Source organism: Motacilla alba, chromosome 6 (genome assembly GCF_015832195.1).
Source record: "Motacilla alba alba isolate MOTALB_02 chromosome 6, Motacilla_alba_V1.0_pri, whole genome shotgun sequence".
NCBI lineage: Eukaryota > Metazoa > Chordata > Aves > Passeriformes > Motacillidae > Motacilla > Motacilla alba.
This window is the reverse complement of record NC_052021.1, coordinates 32,748,245-32,765,440: the sequence shown is the minus strand read 5'-3', so window position 1 is coordinate 32,765,440 and position 17,196 is coordinate 32,748,245. Positions and strand designations below refer to the sequence as shown.

The following is a 17,196-nucleotide window of genomic DNA, read 5'->3' as shown; positions in this document are numbered from 1 at the left end:
GGTAGCATCCCTCCCTCACCACCCCATATGGCCTCTCCCATCTGCTCTGCCTCTCCCGTGCCCTGGCAGCTCCCTCTGCCTCCCTGGTTTTGCCATCCCCTCCATCCATGCCCTGCTCTGCACTCCCCCTCTCAGGGTCTCTGCATGGCCCTTGGGCACCCCTGTCTCCCATCCCCTTGTGTGACCATTAGGAGTTTGATGTGGGACCTTGTTTAGCTCCTCTTGAAGCCCCTCCTTGGTGTTTGGTGTTCACAGACACGGATTTACCAACCTGGCAATGTGGGAATAACCCAAACAGCCACGTTTTGATAGATAGCAGAGGCCAATACTCTTCTAATACTCTTTCATTGCATTAACAGCAGTTCATGTCCTTGCAGCTGCATGGACAGAGCTCCTGGGGGAGATTTAGTTCAGCCCAGAGATGATTTCAGAGACTCCAGAGTTTTGCAAAGCCTCTCTTTGGCTTTCATGCCCCAGGGCTGCATCCCCATGGCATCAGCAGGGTATCCCAGTGCTTTAATGGGGACAAACAAAAGGAGGTGTTCCTGGTGTGTGCACCTGCAGGAGTAATTCAAATAAGAATAACAAAATACCGTGGATATTTCTGTTTGAACTGAGCATTTCTCTGTGGCTGCCGTGTCTGTGGTTCAGCTGGGGACTGTAAGCCACGGGGCTTGGATCAGCTTATAAGGATATTGTTTTATATGGGAACATGAATTTTTAAAAATACTTTTTTCAAGGAAACCCTGGAAAGTTATCTGGAAAGGGAACTGGCCAAAATCCAGCTCCTGTGTGCTGGCTGGAGGAAACCGGCTGAGCGGTCAGGGCTTTGCACAGGCTCTTCCCAAGAGCAGGCAGGAGTTTTTCCCTTTCCAGCAGGGCAGGCTGGGCCTTGCTGCCTCTTTGCCCATCTCTCTGGAGCTCAGGAGTTTCTCTGAACCACAGTTTCCCTCACCAGAGTGGACTGCCATGAGCTGTGGGTTTTTCCAGTGGGCTGGAAGTTGCCTCCCCTTTGCCATCATCGTGTTCCCCTCAGCAGCCCTGGCTGTGAGCCTGCAGCTCCAGCAGCAGCTCAAACACCTGGGTCTCCACTGAAGGAGAGGATTCTGCACTCTTCCCTGCTTGGGTCCTGGCAGCCTCAAAGATGCTTTGCTTTAAAAATGCAAAACAATCTATGATTATTTATAAAATATCTATTTGATGTCACTTTCTAAACATGCTCTGGGTTTGTGTGGCTTCTGTCTGCACAGCACCAAGTGCCTCCAGAGTATTTGTAGTTAGAAAAAACAGTAAATATCTGTTTGGGTTTTTGCCCCTTCTTTCTAAGAGATAAGACTTATGTCCTGTTTCATTTTTGCATACGCATTCATTATCAGAAGCATTTTTTAACAGGAAATGTTGAGTGAAAGAACATTGCTGGTGAGCGCGTTGTGGTGGAGGAGGGTGGTCCTGTGGGTCCTGCAGCATCACGGTGCTTTCCCAAAATGTCCCCATCCTCACAAGTCATTCAGTGGCACCTTTGCCACTCCCCTTTCTGCTTTCAGGGAGTGGGGCCCCCCTAAAAGGGCACCTTGGGACCTTGGCTCTCCAGCTTGTAATGCAGAGGTGATGGTTGGGACAGCAAATCTGTGGGGAATTTCAAGTGTTTTAGCAATGGTTTATACTCAAGAGAAAGATGTGCCTAAATCCCATTGTCCTGTAGTCAGAGACTGGATTTTAGGGAGACTGACAGGGCTTTTGATGTCAGTGTTACAAGTCAGTGCCAGCTCCAGATAATGAACCTTTGTGCTCCCTTCTCCTGCCCCCTCCTCCAGTTCCAGGACTGCCCTGGGCATCCTGAAGCTCCTGCAGGGCGGGCAGGACCCATCTGCAGCGGGCTGTGTGTGCCCCAGGATGATGCTGCTGGAGCCAGCAGGATGGGGATGAAGGGGGGCACAGTAACACTGTGGAGAGGCAGTGCTGATGGTGTCCAACAGGACTGAGATGCAGATTGTTTTGTTATTTCTTGGATGGGGATTGTCCGTAGCTGTTGGTGCTGCTGGCAGTGACAGAGGCAACTGGAAAGAGGGAGAAACAACTGCTCCAACAGCTGCTGCAAGCCATGCTCTGGGGATGGGGCAGTGCACAGGGACAGCCTGCCCTCGTTCTCACTGCACAGCAGCAGTGTCCTGCACACTCCTGACAGAGTGGGGGATTGGGATGACAATTATAGAGTCATAAAATATCCTGAGTTGGAAGGGACCCAGAGGGATCATTGAGTCAACTCCTGTCCCTGCACAGACACCCCAGCAATCCCACCCTGGGCATCTGTGTTGTCCAAACTCCTGGAGCTCTGGCAGCCTCAGGGCTGTCACCATTCCCTGGGGAGCCTGGGCAGTGCCCAGCACCCTCTGGGGGAAGAACCTTTCCCTGATACCCAACCAAACCTCCCTGACAACGCTCCAGCCGTCCCCTCAAACAGTGACGTGGGGCTGCTTTTACCTATTTGGGACAAACTGGGCAGGACCAGGAGATGGACGCGTCCAAGAAGATGAGAATCCTGCCAGCAATCGAGTGTCATTTCTGATGCTGAAAAATCAGTTGATTCACACCTTGAGAAAGAATTTGGTCCTTGGGTTCTGGGTGCAGCTGAGATCAGCACAGCCCTTGCTTTCCCCAGTGCTTTGTGTTTGTTTTCGAGGTGCTGCTGCTCCAGGCTATCAGCCTTTTTCTGTAGCCACGCTCTGCATGGAAAGAAAGGCATGTTTCATTTTTAAGTCAAAAAAAAAAAAAAAAGAAAAAGCCACGCACACAAAAAAACCCAAACAAACATAAAAAGCAGTGTGGCACAGATTAAATCCATTTGAGACAACTCGAAAAAAACCCCGTCATATGTGCAAGTCAATAGGAGGAGGGGAGTGGAAGGGGGAAAAGCAACTGTGACATATACAAACCCTTTAGTGTGCATAGCATAAGATTTTTTGGCTGGCACTCACATGATTTTATTCAAGGGCTGGGAAAGAACTACGATTAGTTAAAAGCTTCGGCAAAGTCTGGAGGGAGTGCTCTGAGGAGTTGGGAGCCGCGCAGAGGTGACTGTAACTCCTCTCGCAATTTCAGACCATTCTTCTGGGGCTCAGGACAAAAGCCTTTTCTTTTCCCTCCGTGTTCAAAGAGACATTTGTCTTGAGATGTTGCAGCTGTGGGCCGCGGGATCGCTTGTTTGAAGATACCCCCTCGTAGACGAAAGGAGAGGCAACGCACTGAAAAGTGGTAGTATTTTATCGTGTGTGGGTCCCCCCCTTCCTCCTCCCTCCCTACTCCTCCACTGCCATGTGTGGTTTTTAATAAGAAGAAGAATGTGGAGGCAACATTTTCCAGGCAAGGGGAAATTTCCTGTTTCTTTTCTGTTTGTTTAATAAAGTGTGTAGTTGACTGTAAAACTGTAGCTACTTGGTTGTGAGCGGGTAATTCAGGCGAGTGTCAGGATCGCTTCTTGATGCACTTTTATATACTGCAGGGCAACATGTTTAAAGCCTTTTTTTTTCTGTTTTCCTTTTTTTTAATTTTATTTTAATGCTGCATGGCGCAGGCAACTGAGATTAATAAGAATTAGGCAAATGGCTTCTGCTTTTGTTTCGGTGAGATAGTACCAGCCGTCTTGCGGTCACACAAAGGCTGCCATTTAGCAGGGAGCACTCCCTAATTCTCTTGGCAGGGGTGCCATTGGGATCGGATACAAGTGGGTGGCAAAGGGGAGGAGCGGCAGGAAAGGACAAGCAGGCTTTGTGTATTAAAAATGAAACAAAAGCACTTTATACGCGGGGCTGCGTGCAACAAGCAGTGCCTGGGTGGAGTTTGAGTTCTCTGTGGCTGCAAAACCTTGCTTTTTTTTGCCTCTTCTTTTTTTTCTCTTCCCCCCCCCCCAGTAAACAATTCCCCCTCTCCCTCTTTCTTAGCAAGCTCTCCCCACACTGCTGGCCAGGCCCCGCAGGCGGCTGAAAATGCCTGGAAAAAAAAAAATGTATTGAACAATACTTGCCCCAACTTTGCAGGAACAGCTGGGGGGGTTCTCGGCAAAAATCAGCTTCAGATGGCGTGGGAGGCACTGGAATTGGGAGGCACCGAAATTGGGAGGCAGAGCTGATCCCACCCCAGCCCCAAGGAGAGCTGGTACCCAGCTCCGCAGGGATGCTCGTGGCTTACACAGCGTGGTACCCTCGGTTTGGCAGAGTGAAAGGGTTAATGGCTGCGCTGTTTTAGCACAATTTCAGGAGGAGTGGCTGCTGTTTAATTACTTTCTGATCTGTGGCATACCTCGTTCTCAGTGGAGCAGTTCCCTGCAGAACAAACGTGGTGTTTGAGCCGGGTGGTTTGGTTTTGCCAGCCCAAATGTGTTGGTTTGGATGTGTTTGTGCCGAGGTGGGAACCAGGACGGTTCCTGGATGCAGGATGGTGGAAAGGCAGCAGGAGAGGTGGGCGAGGAAAACAGCATGGTTTAAGCTACAAACCTGCCAATGGTTTTCATTAAAACCTAATTTCCATACATTATGCACTTCATCCTGTACTGATTTGGTTCGGAACTTTCCTTGTCGAGCTGAAATAAATTCCCTCCTTGAAGTAGTAGGAGAAACAAGAGCAGTTCCTGTGAGTACCTCACGGGTTCCAGCCACATTCATCCTCAGTGACTGCACTTGAGTGTGTGGGCAAGGGTGACGTGCCTAAGAAGCCTGTGTCATCATGCACAATTACATCCCTAATCCCAAGCAAAGACACAGATGCTGCTTAAAAAAAAAAAAAAACAAAAAAGGAAGAAAAAAAAGCTGTGTTTCGTTTGACTTTCAAAGAAGCTTATGTAAGGGCAGCATAATAAACCCGTTATTTTGGGGCTTGGATTAAATGTCAAAGTTTCAGATAACCTGTGGTTTCATCTTCCACCTGCCACACTCAGGGGAGGCCACTCCAACCTCTGTGTGCCCACTGCTCTGCCTTGAGCATGGTCCTGGTTCTGGTGGGCACTGGGCTCCAAGCCTGGGGACAGGGCTGGTGGCCACTGGAACAACCACGGCCACCTTGGCCCTGCATCAGATCCCTTTTAGTTTGCAGTTGTGGTGTGAGGCTGGCAGGTGATGCTCTAAGCCTTGGAGATCATACACATTAGAAAGCATTTAAGTCAGTGTTATAATTCACTTGCTTGTTAACCTGAGAAAATAATCTAGCTGGGGTGCAGTGCTGCCCAGAGGGATTGTGTAAGCGCTCGGAGATTTGGCCATGTTTTTATTCTTGCTTATCTGCTTATCACAAGCTTCTTTCCCTTATCCAGATCGTCTCGGCACTCTACCCTGCCTACTGACACACTTGCACTCCCATCTGGATGAAATGCAGGCAAACATAATGGATTACTTCCACTAATGGAGGCCTCAGTAGGGAAGGGGGAGGGAAGGACCAGTTCCAAAAGCGCCCACCTGCAATGCTGAAAGCCTTCAGTCGGGTCTGCTGGGTTAGTTGGTTCTTCATTTCTGTAAGCACACTCAGTAGAAAAGGAATGGAAAGCCACTAAACCCGCTCCATTTAACCTGCCTGTTTCCATGGAGTCATTTTTTCCCATGTAAAATGGGTGTAGCTGTGTGAGTGTGGCAGGGACCACGCTCTTGGTGCCCACAGGTCTGGGGTTCATGGCTGTGGCCAGCAGTGCCCATGTCTGTAACACCCACATCAGCTGGGGAAGATTCCCCCACAAAATACCCCAAAACAGCCCCTGGAGTTCCCTCAGCCAGGCCCTGGGCTTGTTCCCCTAACCAGCACAACCACTGCATTTCAAGGCCAGACGGATGTTGGCTGGTAGCCCTGGCAGGTTCTTGTGCAGAAGTGGGGTTTGGTAAGGAGCTGGAGCTGCTTCTGTGAGGGTTTGGAGACTCAAACCCAGACCCTCCAGCTCCAGCCACCTCATGGTGCAGCAGCAGAAATAAAGCACCACATTGTACCCAGAGCACCTGGTCCCTCGCCTGTGCTCTGCCCAGAAACTGCCTGGGCAGCTGAGAAAAGCACCTGAGATATTTCATAGGGTTCTAATATAACAAACACCTTCACTGAAAGGGAGGTGTAGAGATTTCTAAGTGACTTATCCCAAAACGAGCCAGGTAATCCCCAGCGGGGCAATAAATAGAATATAAAATTCAGCCTTCTGTGGCCCTTGGTGGTGATCAATTCCTTCCTCATCTCAGAGGAGAATGTTGGGTTTACAAAGATGAGCTTTGCTGTTCCCGTGGAGCCTTTGGTAGCTGATAATACAGCAGCACCTTCTGTGCTGAAGAGGTCTTCAGTGTCCTGCTCTTTCCATGTTTTTCCAATAATTCCATTTTTTGAGTGATTCCCTGTTTGGACTTGCTTTTCTGAGGTGCTCAGAATGGTAAAGCCATTCCCTAACAAATCAGGGGATTTGTGTTCCCAGGGAGTGCTCCAGTCCCTTGGGCAGACTTCAGCCCCTGCTGCTCTTACCCCGGCCCTGCTGTGTCACCAGGATGTCACCAGGGGCTGCTGCCCCTCCCCTGGCAGGGACCCCGCTTGTAGGAGTGTGCCTCTTGTTGACAGAGTGACAAAACTATCTTTTGTTTTCTTAAAAGGAAAGAAGCTAGAAGTTTCTTTCTTCGATTATGTGAAAAGATACCTTATAGGACATGGGAAACTCCAAACTTAAGGACAGCTAATTAGACAGAAGCCAAAAAGTCCTGCCTGAGCAATCAACTAGAAAAAGGAGTGAACAAAGAAACTAATTGCTTTTGTGAGGTGTTTTTACCAGGGGCAAAATCCTCTTGCACCTGGATCGGTTTCTCTGTTTGTTATTTTGCCTTTTATTAAACTTTTTGCTTTCCAACACTGCAACAGAAGCCGTCCTGCTGATTTTTATGCCTCCAAGGGTAGCTGAGCCGTCTTGGGTGTGTTATAGACCTCTGAGAGCTTATGAGGCCTGGCTCGAGGAGGCTGCTGCAACACCCGCTGAGGGCAAACCCCGCTGTGCCCGCAGGTATCCGCCCGCAGATCATGAACGGCCCCATGCACCCCCGGCCCCTGGTGGCGCTCCTGGATGGCAGGGACTGCACCGTGGAGATGCCCATCCTGAAGGACCTGGCCACCGTGGCCTTCTGTGACGCACAATCAACTCAGGAGATTCACGAGAAGGTGAGGTGGGCGGGCTGGGGGCAGCGGGGTCTGGCCTGGCTCTTCCATGTCTGTAAAGCACCTTCCAGGGGCTGAAGGGGCTCCCGGAGAGCTGGAGAGGGACTGGGACAAGGGATGGAGGGACAGGACACAGGGAATGGCTCCCACTGCCAGAGGGCAGGGATAGATGGGATATTGGGAAGGAATTGCTCCCTGTAAGGGTGGGCAGGCCCTGGCACAGGGTGCCCAGAGCAGCTGGGGCTGCCCCTGGATCCCTGGCAGTGCCCAAGGCCAGGCTGGACAGGGCTTGGAGCACCTGGGATAGTGGAAGGTGTCCCTGCCCATGGCAGGGGTTTGGAAAAATGAGCTCACTTCCAACCCAAACCAGTCTGTGATTGTTTGATTTTTGAGCAGAAAGTGTACAAAGCTGCACTTTGAGTCAATCAGCAGATAACATCAACAGAAGCCACTGCAGATTAAAATTCATTCAGGCTGTTTCAGAAGCCAGATGTTATTTTGGAAAAAAAAAAAAAAGTCACTTTATCTCTTTGCATCAGGTTTTTCACATCAATGTTATTAACGTTTCTCATGTGTTTTGAAGTCCGTGGTGCTGCTGCTGTGGCTTTGCTGACACCACCCCAGCTGCAGCTGGTGGGTCTTCACAGGTGCTTGGTGCACCTCCAGCAGCTCCTCCCTCTCCAGGGGGAGTGGAGGAGGCTTGGGAGTCATTCAGGCAGATCCGTGCAGTGTGAATGAGTGTTTCTGCTTGGAAGCTCAACTGCATGTAAATACTTCCCTTAAATGTATTATTTTAGATACCTCAAATGAGGTTTGAAGTGATCAGAAATCACTTCCAAGACCTGGGAAGGAGGAATTACAAATAGCATCAGAGCTGGTCTTTGCAGATATTAAATTTGGGGGAAGGAGAGTGGGAGTTTTTTTGTGAGACTTTAATAGATGAGCCAGGCTTGGGGAGTTTGGATGGGTCTTGGGTTTTTGGAGCACTGAGGTAGGTTACGGGGAGGACAAATGAAGGTCTGGATCTTCCCTGAAGGGGACAAAGCCCAGCCCTGTGTGACTGTGCAGCCTCTGCAGAGCTTCTCAGGTGCCCTTGAGAAGAGCCAGGAAAGGTAGGTGTGACTGGTGTGGCCAGGGTTTCACTTGCACAAGGAGGTGGAGGTGTTAGGAGTGTCACACAGTCCCGTTCAACCCCAACAGACACTGCTGCAACACCTAATTCCTTTCCAAAAGCAGAATTACTGCTGCTTGGAAGCAGAGGGGTTTGCAGATAACCACCTGGAAAAGGGTCCAGGTGAGAGACAAACATGGTTTTCATCTACCTGGTCTTCTCAGATGTAACATCATCATTTTCAGACATTCACCCAGTCCATTCCCAAAGCTGTTGGTGGGTCACACCCCCGCAGGGTTTGGTGACACCTGGCTCAGACAGCAGGTCAGCAGTGAAAATGTCCAACTCACTGGCTCGTATTCCTGATTCCTGAGCTGCAGGCGTCCCCCCAGGTGTGCTGGTGGCTCCTGACTGCTGTGTTTGTTGCAGGTGTTGAATGAAGCTGTGGGGGCCATGATGTACCACACCATCACCCTGACCCGGGAGGACCTGGAGAAGTTCAAGGCCTTGCGGGTCATCGTCCGAATAGGCAGCGGCTACGACAACATCGACATCAAAGCCGCCGGGGAGCTCGGTAGGTGCCAGCTCTGCACCCTGACTCCTTCCCCTGTCCTTCCAGTCCTTCACAATCAGCACAAGGATCTGCTGCTTCCGTGGGACCATGCTGGCACAGCAGGGTTCCAGGCAGGACCTCCATTCATCTCCTAAAGTTACGCAGTTCACATTTTTTGCGCACAGAGAATATTATGACAAGAAAACTTGACCATGAAGTGAACAAAACTGTGCAGTTTTAGAAGGCAGCTTTTGGGTTCATACCATGATAAAATTGTCTGAATCCCTCATTCCTGCACTGTTCCAGGTGCCCCCTCATACCACTGGATGTTTGTATGGCTGTTCTATTTCTGGCACAGGAGGAGAGTTGATAGAGCTTTAGAAAAATGGGAGGAAGGGTGTTTTATTGTGTTTCGTCAAGCAAGATCAGTCTCTTGATCTGAGCTGGTTCTCTGAGTCATGCCCGCTCCGCTGGGAAGGCGCTGTGTTGGATGGTGGAGCAGGAATTGTGTGTTGGGTTGTTGCCACCTCCTTTGCCATTTCATCAAAGGTGCCTCAGGAACTTAAAAAGGGCTTTTAGTGTGGATTGCCAAAAATAGGGAGGGTCATGTTGTAAGACAGTGCTGGGGCCACCCAGTTTCCAAACTGGTTTGGGTGGTCACCGAGAGTTTTGGCTGCACACCCCCAACTCCAGGAGCTTAATTGTATCCCTGGCTTTAGCAGCTGAGTTACAGCAGGCTTTACTCATCTGATCCCAAGATTCAGCCTGCGGAGCAGCCCTGCAGTGGTGTTTGGGATGTGTATTAAAGGTTATCTCTGGGGAAGTGAAGAATAACAGCCATTCCACCTGAGCTGTTTCACAGAGATAATTGCGATAAGAGAGTCTCAAATAGTCATTCCTAAAAAAAGCAATTCTCAATATAGTGAGTTGTTTTCTTTTTTTCAAGAGGAGAACAGTGTCTCCTCAGTGTAATGGTTTCTTCGTGTTTTTAACTCTTATTGTTATTATCCATTATAACAATGTTCTGTGGCTGTGAACATCAGGAAAGGAAAGATATAACGAATAAAGTAATGGGATACTGCAGTATAATCCTTCTTTTTTTACTTGGCAAATTGGGTGGCCAAATGATGTGGTTTCGAGTAGAAAATGTAATGACTCCCCACAAATGTAGCGTAAAGTTTAATTGGTATTGCTTTCCATGAGGTGGTTTTTAAACTGTGCAGTCAATCAATGACCAGTGCCTAAACAACAGTGCCAGGGCAGGGCTGGGCACCAGTTTGGACCCATTAAAAGACACCCCCAGAATGGGATTGAAGGATCTGGTGGGTTTCGGGCTGTAAATCCCCCCAGCTAGCTTGGGATCTAAGCCCGCACGGATCCTACATGGACGAAGTAAAGGACGAGAAGCGCTCTTTGTCCACGTGGTTCTGATGTCCTGTTTATTAGCTGGAAAGGGACATCTGGATTGGAGACCGTCCAGGTGCAAAAAGAGAAAGAGCTCCAAACCCAAGGGACATTTTTACCCGCGGAATGGGAGGCGGGGATGGAAGGCCGCAGCCAAGGGGACACCAGTGAGGAGGGGCAAAGGGAGGAGCTACAGGGGACAGACCACCTTATCCGAGGGATACACCATCTGAGGGGAAGGGGAATCATGTCTAAATACCTATATAGTGCATCACAACATGGGATGATGGGGTTGAACCATCATCCGTGGAGTTTAAGGAGCACAGAGTTAATACCAGTGTAAGGAGCTCGTGGGCAGGGCGGCTGGGAGTGACCCCATTCCATGAAAGGTCCCTTAGCCAGGGGACAGGAGCTGGCAGGGCTGTGATCTGTGTGTGTGGCCTCCGCAGGGATCGCCGTCTGCAACATCCCCTCGGCGGCCGTGGAGGAGACGGCCGACTCCACCGTGTGCCACGTGCTCAACCTGTACCGGCGGAACACGTGGCTGTACCAGGCGCTGCGCGAGGGCACGCGGGTGCAGAGCGTGGAGCAGATCCGCGAGGTGGCCTCGGGAGCCGCCCGCATCCGCGGAGAGACGCTCGGCCTCATCGGCTTCGGTGCGTGCGACGAGGGCGGGCCGCTGCTGAGGGGCTCAGCGCCTCTGCGCTGCCCTGGGAAGGGCCCAGAAGGAGCGTTTGCAAAACCAGAGCCACCGCAGTGGATCGGTGTGAAATGGGGAGGGCATCTCGCGTGGGTTTTTGGGGAAGGAGCTGTTTGTGAGCTGCGGTTGAGTCCTTGGAGGAGCACTGGTGAAATACAGTGGTGTTTTAGAGGGACCACAATTCTAGAAGTAGTGCTGCTGTCCTCTCCCAAAAATACCCCATCCCTGAGCCACAGCTACACCAACCTGGCCTTCCTGAGCCACTCTGGCCTGCACAGTGTGTAAAACAGAGCTAAAGTTCAGCCACAGCTGTAGAGAGTTTCAGCGTTAGAGGTGGGATCAGCAAATTAGTGGCAAAAGGAGTATGTTTAAATGGGGAAACTGAGGCAAGGCTCAGGTTTAAATGAGGAAACTGAGGCAAGGCACGGGAATGCCTGGGAAGCCCAGCAGGACAATCCTCAGGTCCTGCTGGGATCTCGGCCTCACGGACACAGGGAGTTTGGCTCAGTTAACTCGCCCTGTCCCTTCCCTTTGGCACAGGTCGCACTGCGCAGGCGGTCGCGGTCCGAGCCAAGGCCTTTGGCTTCAACGTGATCTTCTATGACCCGTACCTGCAGGACGGCATCGAGCGCTCCCTGGGCGTCCAGCGGGTCTACACCCTGCAGGACCTGCTCTACCAGAGCGACTGCGTCTCCTTGCACTGCAACCTCAACGAACACAACCACCACCTTATCAACGACTTCACGATTAAGCAGGTAATTAATTCACCTCACGTGCACGGCCGAGGAGAGCTTCGGTGGTGGGCAGGGCTTGACTGCAGGAGCTGGCCACAGATCCCTCAGCTTCCCCAGCGAGCCAGCAGCTCCAGAAGAGCTGGTTTGCACCCAGGTGTGTCTCCCCACGGTGTTTAGGGGGAGCAGTGTCCTGCCAGGTAAATGATCCCCGTCCCTGTGGTGCAGAGGTGGTGGCAACGGTGGGTTTTGTTTGCCAACTCCAACCAGAGATGGAGATCCCATGGAAAATCCACGTGCAGCGGGATGGGGGCTGCTCTGGGGCTGGAGCACTAAAAGCAGGATGCTGCTGCACCCTAGGGTGGGGGGTGAGGACAGGAGGGGGTCAATGCACCCGGCTGACCCCATCCCTCTCTGGGCCGGCGGCAGATGAGGCAGGGGGCGTTCCTGGTGAACACGGCCCGCGGGGGGCTGGTGGACGAGAAGGCCTTAACCCAAGCCCTGAAGGAGGGACGGATACGAGGGGCCGCGCTCGACGTGCACGAGTCGGAACCATTCAGGTAACGCTGCGGCTCGCGGGGCCGGCCCCGGGGTGGCATCGGTGTCACCGTGTGTCATGGCACAGCCGGGGGTACCCAGCAGCCGCTGAGTGTCACTGCCCCTGGTGACGCTGCCCAGCCCCGGGGGACAGTCCTGCTGCTGTCACCCTGCAGCAGCCGTCGGCTGTAGTCCAGCACTGGGGCTGTGTGTGCTCAAAGGGACGCGGGGAGCTTGGAACAAGAACCCAGCCTGTGCTGAGGAAAAAACCCAAAACATTCACCAGCCCTTGAGTACAAATTCACTGCACTCAGTGCTGGGCATTTTTGCCTGCAGCCTGGGAAGGGCTGGGATGTAACTGGGAGTGCAGCTTCTCTCACCACAGAAATATTTAAAGAACAAAAAGTTTGCTCCTACACAAGGGGAACCCCAGTGTCCACCCCTGTCCCTTTATCCCCACACTGCTGCAGACACCCCCAAACATTATTCCCATGGGAGCATTAAGCCCAGCCACTCCATGGGTTGGTATTTCAGCTCCTTTTTGGTGCATTTTCAGAAGCCTGCATTTTCTGAGCCCTGCACAGAAGCTGTGCTTCCTCCCCAGCACTTCTGTGGCTATTTTAGGCTGGCAGGACCATCAGGCTAGGGAATCATGGAATGATTTGGGCTGGAAGGCACCCTAAAGCTCATCTAATTCCAATTCTTTGCCGTGGGCAGGGACATCTTCCATTAGAGCAGGTTGATCAAGCCCCATCCAGGCTGCCCTTGGAAGGAGTGTTGCATATGCAGAGGGCAGGCCACAGGCCTTTTGCTCTTCATCTTTCATTCTTTGTTCAAACATTGATTAATCTGTTTGTTTTCCCCTGCTCCCAGTTTTGCTCAAGGCCCATTGAAAGATGCTCCCAACCTGATCTGCACCCCACACACAGCCTGGTACAGCGAGCAGGCGTCCCTAGAGATGAGAGAAGCTGCTGCCACCGAAATCCGGCGTGCGATCACAGGTACCCACCCTGGGGCTGCTGGCCTTGGCTCCCTGCGTGCCTGGAGGAGCAGAGACAGGATTCACCCTGCCCATGGGAAAGGGATCTAACCCCAGTTTGCTTCCCAGTAAAAGAGCTGAGAACCCAAAGTTCCCTGTTTTGTCGTGACTGGGTGATGGGTTTTGTGTTGGTTTTATTTAATGAATGGGCAGATACTGGTGTCTGTGACTGGGAAGAACAGGACAGGGAAGCAGTAATTGCTGCTCCTGTTCCTGGTGCTGACCCACACAGTGGTGCAGACACAGCATTGCATTCCAAAGCCAATTCCCAAGGTGGTGGGCACAATACTGCAGCAGAAGAGTTCTTCTCTTCCCCTAAGGAAACAGCTCCTCTGAAAGCCAAGTGTTGGGAGTGAGGGTGGGAAACTGGTCTCCAACCCTGCACCTCGGGACAGCCCAAACACCCTCCTGAAACAAGGAATGTGGGATTTTTTTTCCCTCCCACCCTTAACACTGACAGACACAGTGGAATTATAAGCACTGCAGCTCTTTAGAGGGCGATGACACGGACTCACCTTTCTCCCCAACTCCAGGGCGCATCCCGGAGAGCCTAAGGAACTGCGTGAATAAGGAATTCTTTGTCACGACGGCCCCGTGGTCAGTAATAGACCAGCAGGCGATTCATCCCGAGCTCAATGGTGCCACGTACAGGTGAGCGGGAGAACGGGAGCACCGGGACACCGGGAGCACCCGGGCCGCTGGCACGGCAGGGCTGGCACAGCGAGGGTGGCACCCGGGTACCCCGGCTGCTGTCACCCCCTCCCTGGGGACCAGCCCTCACAGCACGGGTGTTACTCATGGGGTTGAGCCCAACACTAAGGGTGGGTAAAGCCTCCCTTCCCAGAGCCTGCATCCCTGCGGGCTGGGAGTCACTGGGCAGCGTCCCTGGAAGTGGCAGGACCCCCCCGGGCCCTCCCACAAGCTGGATGTGACTTCTGAACTGCAGCAGCAGCTCTGTGCTCCTGTCCTGCTCCTGTCCAGCCTCTGTGAGCCCGGCCCAGCTCACAGGTAGGTTAATGAGCCAGGGGAAAAGCTCCAAATATAGGGCTGTAGTCAGGTGACCCAATTTCCACCTAATCCGAGATTAAGGGTTCCTTACTGCTCTGCTTAGATGGCTCCAAGTGTGCTGGTAGGAGACATTAGGCTCTAGGAGCTGGAGCATGGGCTCATTCAGAGTATCACCGCTGCCAAAAATACTCTGAGCTACAAAATACCCTGCAGGTCATGTCAGGCAGAGCCAGGCCAGAGTCACCCAGCAGCAGAGCCCCAGGACAGCTCCTGGCAGCTCCTGGGCCATGCAGGCCACGGGCAGTGAAGGCTCCCTCTGACCAGCAGAACATCCAGTCCTGGCAAAAGCCTGCCCCTGTTCCCACTCTCGTTCCCAAACACGTGGGTAGTGCCAGCACCTGAGGACAAGCCTTGGCTTCCCAGCTTAACCTGTCTCTGCAGGGAGCTCCAGCCTGGCTAAGCTCCCTGCAGCTGCAGCCCCTGTAAGCTGGCTGAGCTCACCACCTTCACAGGCAGGTGCAATTCCCTTCCCCTCCCAGCTTCCCAATCCACCTTGCCTCAAGGAGTGGAGCTGCAGGGAAGCGGGAGCCCTCAGGCCTCACATGGCCACAGAGCTCCCCATGGTTTTGTCCTCATTGCCCCCACATCACAGCTGAAGAAATAATTATTATTCTCCTTCTTCAAACTCACTGTTGTTTCTTGGAATGTCATTCCTCCTGCTCTTGGAAAAGCTAGATTACATCTGATCCCATCTTTGAGCTGCGCTGTTCCACGAGGAGGATGCAGCTCCAGGGAGAATTTACAAACCAGGCGTAGGTGTTCAAGGTATTCACACGCAGGGACGATGGGGTCAGCACACCAGCTTTCAGAGAACATTCCAGATGGTTCCTTACCCGAATTTCCAAAGGAGAAGGGCTTCCCCACGGTGCAGCAAGCTGTGAGAAGGCACAGAACAAGCTGCAGTCCTGGTGGTGTAGCAGAGGACACTTACCCAAGGCACAGCAGTGGATGTTTAACTCTGAGCTCTCCCTTGCAACTTAAAGGGAAAAGCAAACCTGGCTGCAGGAGGGAAGTGGGATCTCTCTCTCTGCTGTGCTTTCTCCACAGCTGACGGGGGTGTGATGAGCTGTGCTGTGACAAACCTGCCTCTCTGTGTCCCCTCTGCCAGGTATCCCCCTGGAATGGTCAGTGTGGCACCAGGAGGAATCCCAGCAGCTATGGAGGGCATCATTCCTGGAGGCATCCCTGTCACCCACAACCTTCCCACAGTGGCACATCCTTCCCAAGCTCCATCGCCCAACCAGCCCACAAAACACGGGGACAACAGGGAACACCCCAACGAGCAATAGCAGATAATTTAAAAACCATTCAATAAACTTAGGACCAAGAGACGTTGGAAAAGAAGTTATACATGAACTAAAAGAGAAGAATTTGATACGAAATTTGTAATGTTGATTTTGGACAGAGGCATCATTGATGTTCCAGTGTTCCCGACAAAGCAGCCAAGACTGGGGAGAAGCCCTGGAGAAGTCACCTGCTCCCTGCAGTGCTGAAAACTAGGATGTGATACATTAATGAGCAACTTCTGTTATTGTGTGTTGAGTTTCCTTCATCTGTGCATCAATCACATGAATAAAAATGAATTTCTTTTCCCCCCTCAGTTCCTTGGGAAGGACAGGGCTCCTGCACTGTGTCCAGGCCACTGAATTAAGCCATCTTTACAGAGTTAACAAGAAACCATTGTGTGGCTTCAGCCCTTTCCTTTCTCTTGCATCTGGTGACCTCTCCTAACAGGGGGCAGCAGTCCTGGCTTAGAAGTGGAAGAAAAAAAAAAAAGGAAATACTCCTCCTCCTCCTTTTTGCAGTGGCCAGTGCCGTGTAACAGAAGCTCTCCTGCCAGGTCTAAGTTCCAGCCATTCCAGCTGGGATCTGTGGGATGGGAAGGGCAGAAAGGGCTCCTGGCAGTGACCACTGCCCTCCCAGGCTAAGGAAAACCAAACTGCCAGTCTCTTCTCTGCCCAATACACTGAATAAAGTAGCTGTGCATCCACCTACGCCCTGCAATGATGCAAGAAAAAAATAAAAGAAAAAAAAAAAGAAAAAAAAAAGGAAAAAAAAAGAAGAAAGTATTAAGTTTCACACACTATTTGTACTCAGATATATTTTCTCAGTTTTAAATCTGCAGCTATTTTATCAAGTGGAAAAAGTCTTGAGCTGGAAAGGGTTCAAGAATAATGTTGCATTTCCTTATGTCTCAGGAAACACTTTTTATGGTAACTTGTCAGACTGTCTATGAACAAAATCCACTTTTTTAGACATTGATAAAAGTCTTCTTTTCTTCACGTGATATTTTATACAAGAACACTTCAAGATGTGTTATTAGATGTGACTGATTTTAACAAATCCTATTAGATTTGTATCAACTAGTTACATGTTATATTCATAGTCTTTTGTGAATCACCGCCTTTTGTTTTTAAAGATGGCCTGTTTTGAGCCTTTGTATGGGTACATTCCTGTTTCTGTGACAAAAAAAAAGAAAAAAAAAAAGAAATCTTGAGCTGTCCCAAACAGACAAAAAAGAAACCAATGGCTATCAGTATGTTTTGGTTTAGTGTGTTACCGTTACTGTATTTGTTTATTGTAAAGGTGGACATTTAGCGTTCAGTGCAGTTTTCAATAAAAAGTGATAAAATTTCTATAATTTCTGAAAGGCAAGAGCTCTCGCTGCAATCTGGGGCTTGGAGACACTGAGAGGTAACCATAAGGTACAGAAACATCATTCTGGTCACACCTGGTGCATATTTACAGTCCAGTGGGAGGGGAAGGTCCCTTCCAGCTCAGACCATTCTGTGATGGAGATCACTGTGGGTTTCCACTTAGTACAAAGGCAGCTACAACTCAAACAGCATTTTCTGTACATTCTCAAGAGCTGAAGCATTATCAAACCATTGGAAAATA

General features: G+C 51.0%; 1 protein-coding gene across 5 annotated transcripts in view; it reads left to right on the top strand.

The window, feature by feature from the left end:
- CTBP2 (C-terminal binding protein 2) overlaps window positions 1-16,948 on the top strand; it is a 133,618-nt gene extending 116,670 nt beyond the window's left edge. For all 5 annotated transcript variants that reach the window (XM_038141525.1, XM_038141528.1, XM_038141526.1 and 2 more), the window contains 8 exons: window positions 7,004-7,158; window positions 8,696-8,840; window positions 10,673-10,879; window positions 11,464-11,678; window positions 12,084-12,214; window positions 13,065-13,192; window positions 13,764-13,881; window positions 15,407-16,948. In XM_038141525.1, coding sequence (XP_037997453.1) covers window positions 7,004-7,158; window positions 8,696-8,840; window positions 10,673-10,879; window positions 11,464-11,678; window positions 12,084-12,214; window positions 13,065-13,192; window positions 13,764-13,881; window positions 15,407-15,587 — 1,280 coding nt within the window. In that variant the 3' untranslated portion in view covers window positions 15,588-16,948. The remainder of the gene's footprint in view (window positions 1-7,003; window positions 7,159-8,695; window positions 8,841-10,672; window positions 10,880-11,463; window positions 11,679-12,083; window positions 12,215-13,064; window positions 13,193-13,763; window positions 13,882-15,406) is intronic.
- Window positions 16,949-17,196: the final 248 nt, after the last annotated feature.